Source organism: Prosopis cineraria, unplaced genomic scaffold (assembly GCF_029017545.1).
Source record: "Prosopis cineraria cultivar Desert tree isolate PC_DT_omini unplaced genomic scaffold, ASM2901754v1 PC14, whole genome shotgun sequence".
NCBI classification, from domain to species: Eukaryota; Viridiplantae; Streptophyta; class Magnoliopsida; order Fabales; family Fabaceae; genus Prosopis; species Prosopis cineraria.
Window position 1 is genome coordinate 31,085,581 of NW_026555345.1, and position 19,059 is coordinate 31,104,639.

Sequence of the window (19,059 nt, forward strand, 5' to 3'; positions counted from 1 at the left end):
TATTTTTAAAAAAAGATTTAGCACCCCAAAATGCAAGACATTTTGATGAAAATAAAGTTTTAGTCATGATACTTTTTTAATATTATCTTTTCATATATTCTCTCTCTTCAATATTTTTTTATTGATGAAGTATTAAATGAAAAATATTTTTAAAAATTTATATTTTTATTTTAAAAAATAAAGTTATAAAATATATTTAATGAGTTTTATTGATATGTAAAATTTAATTTAAAAATATTTTATAATTTAATTTGGAAGGAACGAAATATTTGATTTGGGAGAAAGGATGATTAATTAAAAAGATTAAAAAAAAAAAAAGTTGGTTCGCACTCGCTTTTATTATTGCAGCTGCAGGATCTTCAGAAATGAAGTTCACCTCTCTCTCTCTCTCTCTCTCTCCCCCCTCCATCGAAGCTCCTCTTTATTTTTTAGAACCACAAAGCCATACTCATTAAATAAATGGTCACGATGGATTGGATTATAAGGACTTTAGTGGAAAAAGCAATTTTTTTAACAGGTGAAAAATTATTTTCGCAATACAAAACGAAATATAGTAAAAATAAAAGAATTTTTACGACGATTGATGACAAAACTGTCACAAAAATGCACTAATTAACTTGACCCCAAACGGAAGCCTTGCTTCTTCTTCATGTTTTTTTTTTTTTTTTCAGAAGGACAAAGCTATGAGCTACGATATATGATAATTCCGTTAATTTTTTTTTTTTTGGGATGTGGATTATTTTCATAGAAAATTTTAAAATAAACAAAATTCAAAAAGAAAAACAAGGTAATATATATCCACACGCAATTCTCACTCCACGATGGTGATGAGGATTGACAATGAAGCCAACTTAATTAAGCAAGATGGCGTACAGAAAGAACCCATGAGACAGAAATTGGGTTAATCATCAGAAGCTTGGATATGTATCACCTTGTGACTCTCAATTGGCTGCTTATTTGAGTTTCCTTCGTGGGAGAGGAGTCTCTTTTTCTTTCTCTCATTTTTCCTCCATTTCCCTAATGTTTATCCTTCGTTCATTCTATAATTTTTAACAAAATTATTTAATCAAATAATAGTGAATGGTGAAGATTTAAAAAGTGGAGGAAAAAGGAGAGACCCTCCTCCCTTTGTTTATGTAGTTGCATGTGTTCTTACAGTACAAGAAGCTAAGGGTGTTCAAAATCGATCCAAACCGAACGGACCGATCCAAACCAACCCAAACCGAAAGGAACCGATCAAAACCGATCAACAATCAAGTCTGCTTCGGTTTTTAGGATAAGGAAACCGAATGGTTTGGTTCAGGTTTCGGTTTTGAAAATTAAAAACCGAACCAGACCTGAACCAGACCTGATTAACAAAATATTATTTATTTATTTATAAAATATGTAACCTTAATTTCAATCCAAATAAACCCAAACCCCCTTATGCCTTACCCAGCCCATTACCCAATAAATAATTAGTAGCCCACTTCCCAAGCCCAAATGAGATCAGGAGAGACCATTAGGCTCAGTCAGACCAAACTTCACGAGTTCACGTCATGCTCACGCTCACGCCTCAGTCCTCACGGTCACGGATTCATCACGTCACGGAGTGGTTCAGCTTCAGTCTGGCCAGAGAGAGTCACGACTCACGAAGACACGAACGACTCACGACCTGCCTTCCCTTACGTGTGGCTCACACTTTAGGTTTAGGTTTCCTTAATGCTTGAGCCAGGCTTGCACAATACGCATCACACAGATAAACACACACAGACTGCAGAGAACCTCAGAAGTCAGAACCAAGCCAAAGACGACGCAGAGCCAGAGATAGACAGAGTCAGTCTTGGACGACCGACGACGGACACGAACGCAAAGTCCAGTACCCAAGTCGCACACAAGCCACAGTCGTCGGCCACTCACAGCGTTGCACACAAGCCACAGCCGTCGCCCGTCAGTCACTCACAGCATTGCAGACCAAAGAGTTCATCACAGAACAGAGTTCACCGTCGGCTACTCAAGTTCGGTTTTCACTTTCTACAGTTCTACTTCCAAGTCGCGCACACTCACACAGGTCACAGCCGTCAGCCACTCGCGGCGTCCCAGAACAGAGTCTACTCGAGTTCAGCTTCTACAGTTCCACTTCCACTCTTCCAGGTTCGAGCCACAGTCTGAATCACTTTCTGCATTTTACTTCCTTATCTCAGTTGCCTGGACTCTGGAGCTTCGGTTGGTGTAATAATCTTGTTTCCTAATCCTAGCTGTTGCCTGATTGCCTTGCCACTATTCTTATTCTTATTTTGGTGTTTAGGTTGACTTAGATTTATAAGCTATATGATGCATTTGTTGATCAAAGATTGTTGCCTAATTAGGTTGACTTGCTCTGCAATTAATAAAAGATTATTGCTTTGATTTTAAAGTGTGACTGTGGGGTAGACCGGTAGAGCAAAGAGACCAAGAGGGACCACTTGTTTTGTTTTGATATCATATCAATGATATGCACATGAATACAAATATACAATAGGTTATAGAGTAAATATAATTTTTAACTTTTTTAATAAAGAGGATAGCATATTGTCTTTTTAATAGAACAACTTAATTTAATTTACTTTATTAAATTATCTTTCCTTTCATAATATAATGCAGGATTATTTGTCTTTCTTGAGAGGCCACTTGCACAGTGCATATCCTAGAGTTTCAATATGAGTGAAAATGAGGTAAATGTTTTATATAGTATTTTTTTTTACAAAAAGCATTTAGTATCATATTTGATTGATATAATTGCTTATGTTTTTTTCAGCAAGAAACATATATGGAGTTGATGGATGTTCATGATGATGATGAGCAACCTAAGAATAACAAGCCGGAATTGATTAACAATGCTCATGTAACTATGGATTCAAATCAACAAAAAGAGAAAGAGAAAGAGCAAGAGAAAGATCAAGAGCAAGAGAAAGACAAAGGTGAAAAGCAACCAGAAAATTCAAAAGTTACAGGTAAAAGAAAACCAACTAGACCTGAATCTTGGGTATGGAGTCATTTTACTTTGATGGAGGGTTGTGATCCTGAATTTCCAAGGGCCACATGTAATTGGTGTGGCTTTGATTATGCTTGTCATAAAAAAAGAAATGGCACTTCTAACATGGCAACACATTTAGAAGAAAGATGCAAGAAATTTGGTGTTAGAGATATAGATCCTAAACAACCTAAACTTTCCTTCCAACCAAAAAAAAAAAGAAGAAGGAGAAGGTTGTGGAACTAGTTTGAAGGGGGTGACATTTGATCTTAATTCTTGTAGGCAAGCTCTTGCTAGAATGATAATTGTTGATGAGTTGCCTTTTAAATTTGTTGAGAATGAAGGTTTTCAGTATTTCATGAGTATTGCACAACCTCTATTTCCCCTTCCATCACGTACTACAGTAGCTAGAGATTGCTTGAGTCTTTACTTGTCTGAACAAGCTAAGTTGAGGAATGTATTTTGTAAATCAAAACAAAGTGTTTGTTTGACCACTGATTGCTGGACATCTTTACAAAATATGAATTACTTATGCCTCACTGGACATTTCATTGATGATGAGTGGAAATTGCATAAAAGAATTTTGAACTTTTGTCAAATTGCTGATCATAAAGGTGAAACTATTGGTGAATTGATTGAGAAGTGTTTGTTGAGTTGGGGAATTGATAGAGTTTTTACAGTTACAGTTGATAATGCCTCAAGTAATGACACTGCTATATCTTATGTTAAAGATAGGATACTTGATTGGAATGGGCACATTATGAAAGGAGAATACATGCATGTTAGATGTTGTGCACACATCTTGAATTTAGTTGTTAATGATGGGTTGAAAGAGATTGGTGATACTTTAACAAGAATTAGAAATGCAGTTCGATATATTCGTGCATCACCATTACGGTTCCAAAAGTTCAAGTCTTGTGTAGAGCAAACAAGAATTCAAGAAAAGGATATTGTGAAGTTAGATTGTCCTACAAGATGGAATTCTACTTACATGATGCTTGAAAGTGCCTTGAAATTTAAAAGGCATTCAAGAGATTAGAAGAAAAGGATACTACTTTTGCAATTGATAAGGAAGGACCCCCAACCATAAAGGATTGGGAAAATGCACGTGTTTTTGTCAAATTCTTGAAAATATTTTTTGATGTCACCAAAAAAGTCTCTGGCTCATTGTATGTTACATCTTCTCAATATTTTCATGAGTTTTGCTTGGTAGTAAAGACTTTGAATGATATGTGTCTAAGTGATGATCCTTTGTTGAATTCAATGGCAAGGAAGATGAAACAAAAACATGACAAGTATTGGGGGAATGTTGATAATTTGAATATGATGATCTTTATAGCTGTGGTACTTGATCCTAGGTACAAGTTGAAATTTGTGGAGTGGAGTTTGAAAAAACTCTACGATGAAGATATGGCTGAATATTTCACTAGGCAGGTGAAAGAGTTGCTCTTCAAGATGTATGATAGATACAAGTCTTTTCATGGCCTTAAAAAAAGTTCAACCAATACTCAATCCCAAGTGAAGGAAGGTGTTTCCTATGATGATGGTGAAAAAGATTCATTTGCAATGGAGTTTGATAAAGTTATGAATGAAGATGATAATGTTGAAAATCAATCAGAGTTGGACCTCTACTTGATGGAGACTAGAGAAAAAACAAATCCCAAATTTGACATACTTAATTGGTGGAAAGTGAATTCATCTAAATATCCTGTCATTGGACAAATTGCTAGGGATGTATTAGCCATGCCTATCTCCACTGTAGCTTCTGAATCTGCTTTCAGCACTGGGGGTCGTATACTAAATGAGTATAGATGTTCATTGGGTATCAAGACAGTGGAAGCCCTTATTTGTGCAAATAATTGGTTTCGATCTACTCCATTAGCAAGTGATGTTGAAGAGAAGGTGGATGAAATTGAGAAAATAGAAATTGGTAATATTTTTACAATTGAAAGTGATGTTTATTTAGTTTAATTATTTATTAGATTATTCATTGCTTTGACAATTTGTTTTATTATTATAGATCTTGGTGTTGTCACTTTAAATGAAGATGATGATAATTAGCTATCAAGATCTTCTAACCTCTTTTTGTATATGTAATTGGTAATATTTTTATAAATTGAAAGTGATATTTATTTAGTTTAATTATTTGTTAGATTATTTATTGCTTTGATAATTTGTTTTATTATTATAGATCTTGGTGTTGTCACTTTGAATGAAGATGATGATAATTAGCTATCAAGATCTTCTAACCTCTTTTTGTATATGTAAGTACTAATGTACTATATAGTATATATGTGTCAATTATTTTATTTGTCATAAAATTATTCTTTTTATTTGGATATTGACTTGTTTTCTTCCTTATTTCAGGTGTTATGCCTCATATAACAATTGATTGATGCTTGAGATGGAATGATTTTTTTTTTGGATAATTTCAAGCATATGAATGTCTCTTTTTAGTTTAAGGACAAGTTGTAATTAAATATGTCAATTTTTTTTTGGAATGCTAGACATTTGGTATAGTTTAAGTGAATATTATGATAGATATCATGATATTGAGAAATGATTGCTAAAGACATGAGGTTATATAAATTGTATGTGTTAAGAAATGAGAATCTAACAATTAGTATCATCTTATTGCTTGAGATTAAGACAGCAACACTTGACAACTTTTTGCTTTCTCTATGTTTGAATAATTATTGGCTTATCACATGTACACCTTGAAGGAAGTCAATGATTAACATGTTCTTTTTTATTTTCACAAACTTCCGGCTCATAATCAAAGGCTTGGCCTCATTGTTGCCTGTCGTTCTCATCACTGTAAGAATGGAAAAAACAAGATGAGTTAGTGTCAACGTGAGAAAGTGAAAAAGAAAACAATGATGACAAGGATTTGCCATAATGAAAAGAGAATAAGAGATTACATTATATTGACAACTATGTTATAAACTTGGAAAGCTAAAATGTTAAAAATAAATAAAGAATGATAAACATTGACCATGATGGGTGTTGGTCTGTTGGATATGTTGTTCTAAATTACATATAAGTATATAATAAATGTGCCCTGGCTTCCTGACTCGTTTAATTTGTTCCTCCCCCATGCTGCTTTCGAGGATATTTGTCCTCTAGTTTTGTCCACACAAAAAGACTTAAACCAAAAGTTTATATATTCAATTTATTTACAAGAAACATTTTGTTTAGAATTTTTTATAGTTATTTTTCGTTATATATTACATGTTAAAATATAGATATGTAGATAAATATTTTTAAATGACCTGAATAAAAATTCATAACATTAAATAATTTTAATTCTAAACACTATTACTAATATCAATTTTTATGATTAATTATTGTTATCATATTAAAATTTTATTATATTTTTATGCCTCTATTTATAAAAAAAGGAGTCAAAAAAATTAGGTTTAATGAATATGGATAAAAAAGAAAAATAAATAAATAAATTCATTAAAACTTGATCTAAACATTAACCAAACCGAACCAAACCGAACATAAAACCGAACCAAACCGATTATAACAAAAACCGATAAGGTCCCATTAATAAGTAAACCGATTGGTTCGGTTCGGTTTGGTTTTGTCGGTTCGGTTTGGTTTTTGCCCAAAACCAAACCAAACCGAACCTATGAACACCCTTACAAGAAGCGGAAGCACGTTGTACTAACACACATGGTTTTAACTTTAATGGATCTTTTTCGGCGCTAATGAGCATTTTAAAAAATTCACAAAAAATATCTAACAAATTGATTTAATTTCAGCTTTAATTTCTATTAGTCTACTTCTGTAAACAAAAAAATAAAATTTACTAGAAAAATATATTCTCGAAAAGTTATAAATAATGCGATTTTTTTTTTAAAATACACAGACTTCTAATTGATTCAGATGGATTTAGTTAATTTTGGGTTGATGCACTCACGCCTACTTCCATGATCGTATTTGACCAAAAAAAAAAATCAATGATCGTATGCCTTTTTTATTTTATAATATAACATTATTGTAAACCTTTATGCTGCTGTTCCGTAAAAAAAAAACAAAGAAATTGTACATTTTAAACATTTACTACATGACATCAGGGGTAGAAATAGGGAAAATAACTAGAATCATGACCCCCTTAACTTTTAAATTTTTTTTAGTAAACTATAAGGGTTATATATTTTTAATTCTCCTAAATTGACACATTATAAAATGATTGAGACACTAGATAAAATAATCATTTTAATTCTATAGTAGTTTTTTACACATGTATAGTCCATTTGTTTCAATAGCTTAAAGATATAGTTGTCATATAATTTACTTATTTTTAATAAGATGATATTACAATTACTCTTAAAACATTGATGTCATTTGACATTGCTTTCGTTTTATATTTGATAAAAGAAATTATAAGAATTGTTACCAACCAACTTTGACAAGTGCTACAACAAAAATTCAAAGATATATTGAATACTAATATGCTTGACGTCTCTCATAAAATCATTTATTTAAAAGTTTAGAGGTTATGATTAAGATATATTTTTTTAAACAAATTATTTTTCAGTAATAACTAAGTTATTGAAATTTATTATATGAATGATTTTTATTATGATATATTTAGATCTCATTAATATAGAGAATTTGTGACAATTGAGCATATTATAGTGTTGATATATTTATATACTATAACTATCAATTGAAAAAATTAAATAATAAATTTGGTAAGCAAGTAATATAATTTTTTAGATTGAACAGAGTTTTAAATCCCAACGATACATTTAAATTTTCCAATACTTATAGGGAAGATGAAATCTTTTTCAATTTAATAATGATAATTTATATTAAAAATGAAATTGTTAAAAATTTTACAGTAGACATGATAATTAATTGTTTTTATGTCATGAAAAATCAACAAGGAAAACTTAAAAAATAAATATTATATATATATATATATAAAATTGAATATAAATATATACATAAGGCGGCTTAACACGAGAACGTAATTAGACTAAAACATCAATATTTATCCTTTTTCCCAAGGTATTGCACACTGTAAAAATTACGCACACATATCTTTCTCACATACTTTCTTCTCACACAAATACAAGATAGAGATCATGCATAGTTAAAAACATACGTGCGTGTGTGTGTGTTGGGACACACTGACTTTTTAAAAGTACATTATTATAATCTGCTTGTAAATTTTTTTAGAGTTGGAGAGAGGCATGAATATATGGTTGAGGGCTCACGATTTGAATCAGAAGTAAGTATATATGGAACACTATATTTCTTTCATTCCCTTCTTGATTAAAGCTGCCACGCATCATGTGCCTTGGCCCATGCATTATTCAGATCATCGCTCCACTTTGCTGCTCCTGCTGCTTCCTTTACTGTTTTGAGCAGTGCCTCCTTCACCACCTATATCCAGATCACCTTCATTTCATTAATCCAGCTCTGATCTCAAAACAAAAGGCTAAGTCTCAACTATACTTCAAATTAGTTTGCCTTACTTCGAAATGGGCATCAATGACTCCTTTTTGGACATGCACGGAACTCAGCTGCTTTAATGTAGGATCAGCTATCACAACCTCTCCTTTCTCTCGCAGCTGGATTGCTGAATCAAAAGTCTACAATTCCCAAATATATGCATTATATGAAACAAACAAGCAAAACTTTGTGTTAATATTAATCATAATAGCACAGGACGTTCGCTCTAACCGGCACAAATTCACTTTTATACTGTTGCATCTATCGTATGGCTTCTCATATATTGACAAAAGTATCTTTCCATTTATGAACAACCAAAAGAATTGAATTTCTCTCTAGATTGACTGGAAGACCTCTACTTCACTTGAATGTTTTAGTATTTTCATGAACTCACCAACTTAAAAACCTTCAAGGCTTGGGCCTCTAGTTGAGGATTTTTTTTGGGAACGTTACTTGAGCCTTTTAGAAAAGGAAACAGGTCTTTCAACGGAGGTGCAAGCTCCACCAGCCTATGTATAAACAATTAAAAAAAAGGATTAAATTAATTAATGTATTATTAGTGAATTATTAAAGAGAATGGAGTTGGAGACAAATAAGGAAAGGAAGTTGTGTGTATGGAAATAAATTAAACAATTACAGGGTGAAGAAATGAAAGCTAAAAGTTGGAAAGTTTTTGGTCAAATCCTCCCATGAGCTTTTGATCAGAGCCTCTTCCTTCTCACTGAAGCCAGCCATTGATGATCTTTAATTTGCTTTGTGATATTCACAGAACACGCAAAGAGTGGCTCCATAAATAGGGCGTGAATTGAAGTAGATATGAAAAGAAATTTTAAAATAGATATTTGATGGAGCAACATTTGTTAACATGAAGGGCTATCAAAGAGACAATGTTGGCTTTCTGTGCATATGCAATGGTCAAGCTTTGGAATAACAAGCTGATTTTCTTAATTTATAATATTCTCAAAACGTATAGTTGTGGCCGTGAAGAGCTAATTATATAACGATTTTGAAAGCAAAGTTGCTCAGGCTATGTGAATTGAATTAGATGAGGAAACGATTGTCAAAATACACTAGATTTAACACGGAATGCTATTTGTTTCAATGATATGAGTCCTATCAAACCTACCCTATCCTGCCCAAATAATTCCCTACATATACCTCCATACATTCAACCTACCCAACCGAGATTGATTATAGCAAGATATTCAAGTTGTCTTACCATGTTTTTTCTTTAAATAATATATCCAAAGATCAAGCTTTGGAATTACAAACCTATATTCAGCACTAAAATAATGCCTCTATATTTAATTTATTCCATTCATATATACCGCAATGCAAAATGTCCTTCAAATGGTCGGCCTCCACCGTATGTAGAGCAATTGCATTAAATCATGTCCTCTATATAGTAAATCATACCCTTGGAAATGATCGGAGATCATCTAACCAAATACATTATAAATTTATAATTACGTTCGCATAATTGAAAGAAATGACGACCACAGTTTACTAATTTCATTTTCTACATTATTGTGAGAGGAGAAATTTTTGCATGTTCGGTGCATCACATTATTTACATACTATTCAATAAAAACATGTCATGCGAAGGGGCTTTAATTAATTATAAATTGATTTTGTCATGGGTGATGATAAAGAGAAAAAATTAAAAGACAATAAATTAAATAGGTATTTTATTCTAAGAATAAAATCATTAAAAATAATGACACATAAGATTTTTTTTTATTATTAAACTGTGATGACTAATATATTGTTATATGTTATTACATAATTTTGAGTTCAATTTGGAGACATCTAAATAATTTTGGGAGCAAGTGAGACTATTATTTGAGAAAAAATATAAGAAAAATGCTTTTAAAAATGAGAAGGGAGAATTGATAGCATCTTGTTGAAATGAAATCATTACTTGAGTCAAAATTGCATTAATGGTGTCGTGTTCTATGTAGGGTGGTCCAAATCAATAATCAAAATGCTGTATGTAAGTAAACAATGAAAATAAAGGCACAGTTGAAATTTATGCCATAGCGTCCCTGTAACATGCTAGAACATAATATCCAGTGATAGTGTAACAAAATGGTTTTAGTCTGCAACGTAACAAAATTATGCCGCCACAACGTAATCGATACTTAGTGAAATGCACATGCAGCTTCATTGAAAACTAATATTTTTAGGGTTTTCAATGTTTTTGCTCGTCATTCTTTGATTTTTCTTAGCTCCATCAGCTAAGAAATGTCCAAGGAATAGGGAAGAAGCCATGGATGACATGGAATAGCTTGGGTTTCTTATAAGCTTAGTAATTGTCATCTAAAATCACTCCAATTAAGATTTTCTTTTCCTTCTCTTCTTAGTTTTGATAAATTGTTTCTTGATTTTTACCATTCCTATAGCTATGTGTGGTCAATTTTCTTTAAACCCATAGGAACTATAAACCTATTGATGGATTAAACTTGTTTTTATCTATTAGTTAAGCTTAATTTTAATTGCTTAATCTTGTACTTGAATATCTATTTGATATTTGGTCAACATTAAATGTGATATTGGGTATTAAGATTTTTCCTTATTGACAAAAAAGAATCTCATCTAGACCATTAGACTAAGTAATATAGGATTAAATTTTTATCTAATTTGTAATTAGGATATACATATACATAATTGCCCTATATAACCATTGTCAAGTGTTATTGATTTGAATTGCTTCTTAGATAATTGTTAGACATAATATAATTAGTTTGAGAGAAGGATATTAGTGAATCAAAAGTTACTTATAACTATTAAAATTCTCGATTAAGAAAATTAATATTGAAATTAAATAATTAGGTTAAAATGGTGTTTATGAAGTTAACAAGGGATTAATGACTTTAGATTGCTTTTTTATTACTTAAATGGTTGTTGGATTAAAAACTTTGTTGCATTTTATTAAATTCAATTTTAATTTTGATTGAATCAATCCATTTCAATTAGTTTTGCTTGACTTAAACAAAAGTAAAAATTTTATTGTTTAATCGCTATATCTTGTTTGATTTCTCATCAAATTGATCTTAACATACTAACATATGACATATTGACTCATATATTTACGGTGAAACATTATATAATTTGATTAGATAGAGTATGGATGGACTGGTACTTTAGGTTCATACAAGAATTTTTCATTGTGAGAGTATTATCAATTCTCATGTGTAAATCAATAACTCGCTCAAAACCTAGTTTTTTATTTAAAAAATTTGTTGATTGCGTAATCGAGGTCGAGGGTTCTATATGTAATATGTCTATTGCCAATTGATATATAATCAAATAAAGTAACCATAAAAATGATCATCCTTGATACATATTCATGAATATTTTGATCAAGTTAATATAAAAATGAACAGCAAAACAGGTCCGGGAGTGAGGACGAATGAGGGTGCTGGCCCCCCCTTGTATTATTCATTCGGATAGAGTTTAGATTGCTAGATTTGAATTTAAATTTTAGATTTAAAGTCTTACATTTAAAATTATTGAATTTGAAATTCTCTATTTAGGTGTGAAAAATTTTAAAAGGCAAAAGAGAAACCAACCAATATTTTAAGTTAAAACAGAAAATTGAAAATGACAAATTTATCTTTGTTCTTCAATTGGTAAGAGACATGAACTAGAAATATGAGAAGTAGCAAAAATAAAAGAGATACTAATAATGAAAACATAAAAAAAGAAAAAAAAACAAATGAGTTATGATAGGAGGAATTTCAAATAACCTGAGTCTAGAGAGAATTTAAAATTATAAAAAATTTATAATATATAAAACTTTCAAATATTTGTATATATCCTATTGAAAGATTTGGTTAAAATCTAAATCCTCATGCATTCGCAAAACTTTGATGGCATTTGGATTGTTGGATTTTGAATTTGAATTATGGATTTGAAATCATGCATTTCAAGTTTTATATTTGAAATTCATGTATTATTTAAAATTCTTTATTTAGGTTGTTTAAATTTCAAATGAAGAAGAGATCATATGAGTTCAGTTTACGCATCCTGATTATTAACCAAGTAAAATCCACGCAAATTCAGCAAGAAGAACTTATTAAATGTATGATAATCTTACATAGAGTGATCAGAGAATTAATCACAATTATATAAATGTGTAGTCAGTCCTTCCAAAATAACTTGAGCTATTTTCGTATAAGTAACAAGCTTTAGTTTGTGATTAATCTAAAACTCTAATAGAAGTTGTTCGAATCCTAAAAGATAGGAGGAAACTGAACTGTTCTCTTAGAGCTTGGATTTTGGGTTTCGAGATTCTTTAGACCATGTGGGAGGGATTATCTTGTATTCTTGGGCTGGTTCCGTCTCTTCAACTTCATCTTCTTTTAGAATGTCTTCGGGGAAGGCATTTGGATTGGCTTTGATGCAATTCTGAAGAGCAACAAATGGATGTACACAGTCCGAGCCCTAAAACATGAGAGGAAACAGCATGATTCAACACTAATTTATAAGGAAGAATGTAGAGAATTTCAATGTTCCTTCATTGGTTGGCGCTTGTGGTTTAAGGCATACCACCATAATAGTAGAACTCTAAACTACCGAAACAGTATGATTAGTGTCAACCAGTATGATATAATTATAGCCAAAAACAGCATCTCATGAGAAACACAAGTACAACTGGAAAACCGTGGAAACATTGATGATGCTATTGGTTCCTAGAAAATGGGAAACAAGGTGAAGAGATACGAGTTCTGGAGAGTCTTGACTAGGAAGCCTTTGGTAAATTGCTACCTGACATACTATGGTAGCATGAAAATCCATGTCTAGTATGACAATAGGAACTGTCACAAAAAGAATGAAGTTGATACTTCATAAATGCTGTTTGAACCCTTAAAGATATGATATGACACATTTACTTTTTATGACCTTTTTAGTGGAATGAAATACTAGCATAACCCCTTAAGTGGTGTGATCTTATGAACCTATAACATCTTGGACAATATCCATCATCTTGAATATCAATTTAAACAAATACAGAAATCACAAATGTCAACTGAAATCCAAGATGTCAGATAAAAATGAAACTATAGCAATATACCAAATGCCTCCTAAAATATCATCCATCTCTCATTAGGCTCTATTGCAAGGTAATCAAACTAAAAGCAATTGGAACTCTCACATAAAATTAAATTGAAAGACAAAGGAGATCCGACTGCTCCCTACCTCTCATTTCACCAATAATATTTGAATAAGAACAGCTATTTTTCAGACTAAATCCACTGCCTAGATAAGAGAAGTATTGACCAGGTCCCAAGTTTCTAATCACCCATTTCCAGTTACCTTTTCTTCAGCAGCGCTCTTGAGAAAACAAAGGAAAGCCTCTGAAAACTGGTTTCCACATGGACCACTTCGCAAGTCAGCTATGCAAGGGCAGTCTAAAGCTTTCTTAGCTTTTGCCTCAATAGACTGAAATTTGCAAATTTCAATTTCATTAACTCAAATTGCATGTTGGAAGCACGTTAATTCATATGTTTGAAATGAACAAACCTCTGTCTCTTCATTTCCATAAGCTATAGCATCTGTAAATAATGAAAACAGGCATCACAGTTCCATCCATCTACAAATTTAGAGCCGAGATGAAACAAATGATACAGATTCACAGCATGCTAAATTGTCTCGGAAAAAAAATTAAAAGAGCGACCAAGAAACTGTGTTTGAGTAGCACTCAAAACTATTGACTATAATATACTCTAATTTAATAAGGCATTCCCATAGTAAAATTTGTCTGAGTGAAATCATTGATTCCAAATTGAACATGGACTTCAACTACTCAGCTTTTTGGCAGCATTTAATAACCAGTTGACACCATGACAGTGAATGTAGCAATAGCTAGCCAGTCGTGTCAACAGCCGGTCAAGCTGTCAAGGCAACAGTAATCAAAATGGCCCATCCATTGTTGCATGGGGTGGAAGCTAAGAACTGAACACTGATGAGGTGGTATTACTGGGCTGTGGTAAAACATTGATAACTCAGAAACAACACTCAGATGTGTTTTTTGCACTTGAATTCAAATCAATACAGCACATCATTTCAAACTTCTTGTGAAGATATTATATATATATATATATATCTTATTATGCTGCGCTATCCTTATCACATCGTCTCATATTCATGTCAATGTTGGTTTTTTAGCACGCCAGCAGGCTGGCTAACAGCGACAGAAAAGAGATCTGAACCAATCCCAGCACTGCAATGCCGGAAGATATTTAGTACTTAAATGCAATTGGGGTGGGGGAACGGTGCTTCATAGACAATATGTGAAATTGTCCCTTGAACTGTAATTAGAGAAAAACAACAGCCGTTATAAATCAACAATGGCTAAGGAGGCAGGAAAATTAGAAAGTGCAAAAGCTGAAAGCCCACAACTCCAACTAGGAATTTTGAGAAACACACGAAGCCCATTACGAGCAAGCAAATGCCCTGAATTTGGCAATCGAGAATAGCACATTATGGTACAAAGTTAGAACGGATATGAAAGGGAAAGAACCAGCAATGGCAGTTTCCAGGGAAGTGGAATTTGACTTGGTGGTTTCATCTTTGACAGCAGCAGGAGCAGGAGCAGCATCAATACTCGCTGTTTGACCCATCTCTGAATCTTCCGAAGATATCAATAATGACCCACAGCATTCAATGAAGCAGGCTTCCGACTGCTTGCTTGGCAACGAAACAATCCCAAGTGACTCTTACTTCAAATCCAGCTTTCCAGCAACATATAAGAAAAACTTAAATTCCTGTTTAAAATGATAAAATAATAACAAGAATAGGAAAAATTGTTTATTTAAATTACACTAGTTTAGTCCAAACGTAACGAGAAATTAGACAAGACCTGAATCTAGAGAAGCGGTCGGGATTCAGAAACGGCAGAATTGGATGGTTTTGGATGAACGTGTGATACGATGGTTTCGACGTTGCAGCTTGCGCAGAGCACTAAAGCCTAGTGCTTGGGCTTGGGCTTGGGCTTGGGCTTTTCTCTTGTCGCAGTAAGACGCACAGAAGAGGGAAGAAATAAGCCTGTTATCTCTCGGCACGCTCTTTTCTATGCGTCCGTCCGTCCGTCTGCCCTGTTTGATTCTGCAGGCATCTGCAAACCGACGCATTAGGCTTTGACTCGGAGCTTTTGCCTACTTATATGAAAAGTAAACTGGAAGTGTAGGATTGAAGTGGAGAGCGCTGAATTTTGACAGTTCGGATGAACGATGGCAGGGATCAGATCTATCCTATTCCTACGCCAATGTATATGCAATTAACTGAGGGTTTTACAAGTGTCGGTTTGCTTCGATTCACACCCGAACAAATTATTTTTATATTAAAAAGATTAAAAAAAATTTACAACAATATAGGTCTCTAAACTAAGCCTAGATGGGGAAAAAAAAAACCTTAAATGTATCAATAACAAATGAAACAAAAGTAAAACAAAAAATTAATGAATTTATATCATGAATAAGGACGCATGAGATCAGAAATCTTTGCTGAATATTAAACCAACATTTAAATATTAAACCAAGTTTTATTATTGTTTGACACTTTGACGCCATTCACTATCGGACTTAAAAGTCTAAGCGCCTGTTTGGATAGCTGTTTATAATCTATCATTAAACCATGATTTTAATAAAAAAAAGAATCTAAACATCCTCATTTTTCAACAATCAATTTTCTATCCTGAAACTTCGTTCTAAGCTAAGCATCTAAAGGCAGCTTTCGATTTTGCAATTACACCCTTTATTTGTTTGCTTGGAAAGAAAATACAAAAAGAGAAAAAATGTGAGAGGAAAATAAAAAAGAAAACATTTTTTTGTTTGTTTGGATAAGGAAAAAAAAAAAGAGGAAGAAAAAGTAAAGAAAAAAGTAAAATGGGACCCACCATTTTTTTTTTCAAATTTTCTTTTCCATTACAATAGAAAAAGATTTTGAGATAAAATTTATTGTTTTGCTAGTTTCCTTCTCTCTCCAACTTTTTTTTTCCATATTTCACGTAGAACCACCTCTTCGCCTCTAACCCATCAGCTCTTCATTTTTTCTTTTTTTCCCTTTAACTTTGCCGTGATCTCACCTACGTCTTAGTTATGTATAGATTGATTATATTTAATTTTAGTTAATTATCCTCTTTTAATATTTTAAATATAAAAATAATATATTTTTAGTAAATTATTTGGTTTTAAAATATAATAACATGAAAATATATTTTTAATAAATAAATTGATTTTGAATTATTTTGATAACTTTAACTTTAATAAAATCTTTTCCTTTAATTTATTTTTATAAAAATAAGCATGTGAGACGTGATATATTTTGCTATAAGGATATTATTGTTCTTATGCTATTTACTCAATTTCTTTCTTTCATATATATATATTTTTGGTTTATCCAAATAAGATGAGGGATAATATTTTTTTTAATTTTTTTTATTTTTTTTTCTCTTAACTTCGTTTTCCATCCAATCCAAACGGAGAGCCAGGCTCCAGTATTCCGTGTCAGAATTTTTACCTGCCACATGTATCCATGTGTGTCTCCTGAACACTTCAGGTAATCCCTCTTACCCTAGTGAATGCGTGCAGGCTCTCATCCCGCTTTTCCTGCTACTGTAAAACCTTTCTCGTGCCAAGACCCATAATATCATATTATAATATTAATTATTGAAATTATAAAAGTTACTTTTATCTTTAATATGATGTCCAATATAATTTTGAAAATTAATCATATACATTGAATATTATATAAATATTAACTGGATGACTATTTTACATAATTATTTGTTAGATATAATTTAAAAAATTTAATAATATTATATACAATTGTGTTAATATTTATATCTTAAAAAATAATACCCTTTATGATAATTTATATCTCTAAAATTAATTTTGATTAAATTATCCAAATATCTTTAATTTTATCAAAATTAATTTTAGAAAAATAATGCTCAAACATGATTATGTTATAACACAATCAATTATAATCAAAATTAATTATGTCAATTAATTTTTTATAATTAACTATACTAAAATGAAATTCAAACAAGCCCTTTTTATGTGTCAATTATAAGACTCAGTTCTTTTTGACCTAAAAATCTAAAACTCAGTTTGCAGTATACAAGTATGTCATAACTGTTTTGCGTAAATGATAAGATTGGATCTTGATAAACAACATGAGCCTGAATACGTCCATCTGAATTCTCCAAATAAAAAATGTAAGGGTTTTTATAGCTATAACTCATGTTATATCATCAAATCAAATAAACAGCCCAACATTTATTATATTTTATATTATAGATGGTTCATTATATTTGTTAATGATATATTATTGCATATCAATAATAAACCCTTTGTAAATTTTTTAATTTTCAATGATAAATTTCTTGTATATCAATATAAACCAGCCATATTCTTAAATTTTTAAAAATTTAGTTCATATTTTTGGATACAAGATTTATTTTGGCTAGTGAGCCAATTTATCCAAAAAATATTGCAAAAATCAAGCCACTGGGTGAGTAGAGCTTAAAAAAAAAAAAAAAGAGCGATTCACAGTTTTGTCTCTTATTTGTAATTAGTTTTCTTCATAGTTTTTGAATGAAGTTCAGTATTTATTAAAAAAAAAAAAGGTAATCCAAATCCCTTTTTCTTAATAGTCATCTGATCGGTAATTTCAAGAATCAATTATTTGGTCACATAATTGAATCCGGACTAACTCAATCCAATTTAGCCCAATTAATCTAGGATTAACTTGATAAATTTGACTGAGCTTAAAAACGATGACATTTAAGTCAATCCAATTTAGCCCAGTTAATCGGATTGATTGAGCTGCATATTTATGTATTTTTTGTACTTACTAAGCTTAAAAACCATGTCATTTTTATTTTGCCAAAATATCCTCAAACCAACAATTATGGGATTAACCTCTCAGAAAATTTGAACTCTATTTAAGGAGTTGTCTTCTCCTAAGAGATACTCCTCATATATGACTCTTAGAATCGAACTTTAGAATGATATTTAAGAAAAACAAACTGCTACCTTTCATACCACACCTAATTAGCAAAATGATCTTGGACTTGTTTGAATTTTAGTAGGGTATAATTAATTATGAAAATAATTAATTAATATAATTAATTTTAATTATAATTGATTATATTATAATGCAATATGTTTGGACACTGAAATTAATTTTAGCTGTACAAATATCATAAAGGACATTACGTTTTAAAATTAAATTATTGATAAAGTTGTATTTAAAATTATTAAATTTGTTATTGATTTAAGAAGTAAAATATATTACTTAACAATAAAATTGAATCTATAAGCAATCTCTTAAAACTTATTTCAAAATATGATTTTAGCTTAATAATTAATTATCAGAATTTTTTACTGTTTGAATAACTTTTATTAAAAAAATCAATTTTGGCCTAAAAAATAAATTTTATATGCTATCCAAACAGGCAGCTCGTCTTGACCCAACCCAAGTTTAGCCCAATTAACCCAATGTAATCTAGTTAATCCGAAGAGTTGAACAAGTCCATTAAATTATATATTATTCTTTTTTTTTTTAAATTATAAGACAATCTTTGA

General features: G+C 31.2%; 2 protein-coding genes across 3 annotated transcripts; both read right to left on the reverse strand.

Annotated features, from left to right (window-relative positions):
• Positions 1-8,284: 8,284 nt before the first annotated feature.
• Positions 8,285-9,199, reverse strand: LOC129293464 (non-symbiotic hemoglobin 2-like). The gene is made up of 4 exons (XM_054931454.1): positions 9,102-9,199; positions 8,859-8,973; positions 8,488-8,604; positions 8,285-8,395 (listed from the first exon to the last, which is right to left on the reverse strand). Exons 1-4 carry the CDS (start codon positions 9,197-9,199, stop codon positions 8,285-8,287), a joined length of 441 nt encoding a protein of 146 aa, XP_054787429.1.
• A 3,325-nt stretch (positions 9,200-12,524) lies between these two features.
• LOC129293198 (mitochondrial intermembrane space import and assembly protein 40 homolog) lies at positions 12,525-15,716 on the reverse strand. Of its 2 annotated transcripts, none has more exons than XM_054931012.1 (5): positions 15,330-15,716; positions 14,991-15,201; positions 13,991-14,022; positions 13,784-13,909; positions 12,525-12,910 (listed from the first exon to the last, which is right to left on the reverse strand). In XM_054931012.1, the coding sequence occupies exons 2-5, from the start codon at positions 15,088-15,090 to the stop codon at positions 12,731-12,733; spliced, it is 438 nt and encodes a 145-aa protein (XP_054786987.1). In that variant the 5' UTR covers positions 15,091-15,201; positions 15,330-15,716; the 3' UTR covers positions 12,525-12,730. The 2 variants fall into 2 exon arrangements, with proteins under 2 accessions (XP_054786987.1, XP_054786986.1); XM_054931011.1 differs by having other exon boundaries at positions 14,991-15,234.
• Positions 15,717-19,059: the final 3,343 nt, after the last annotated feature.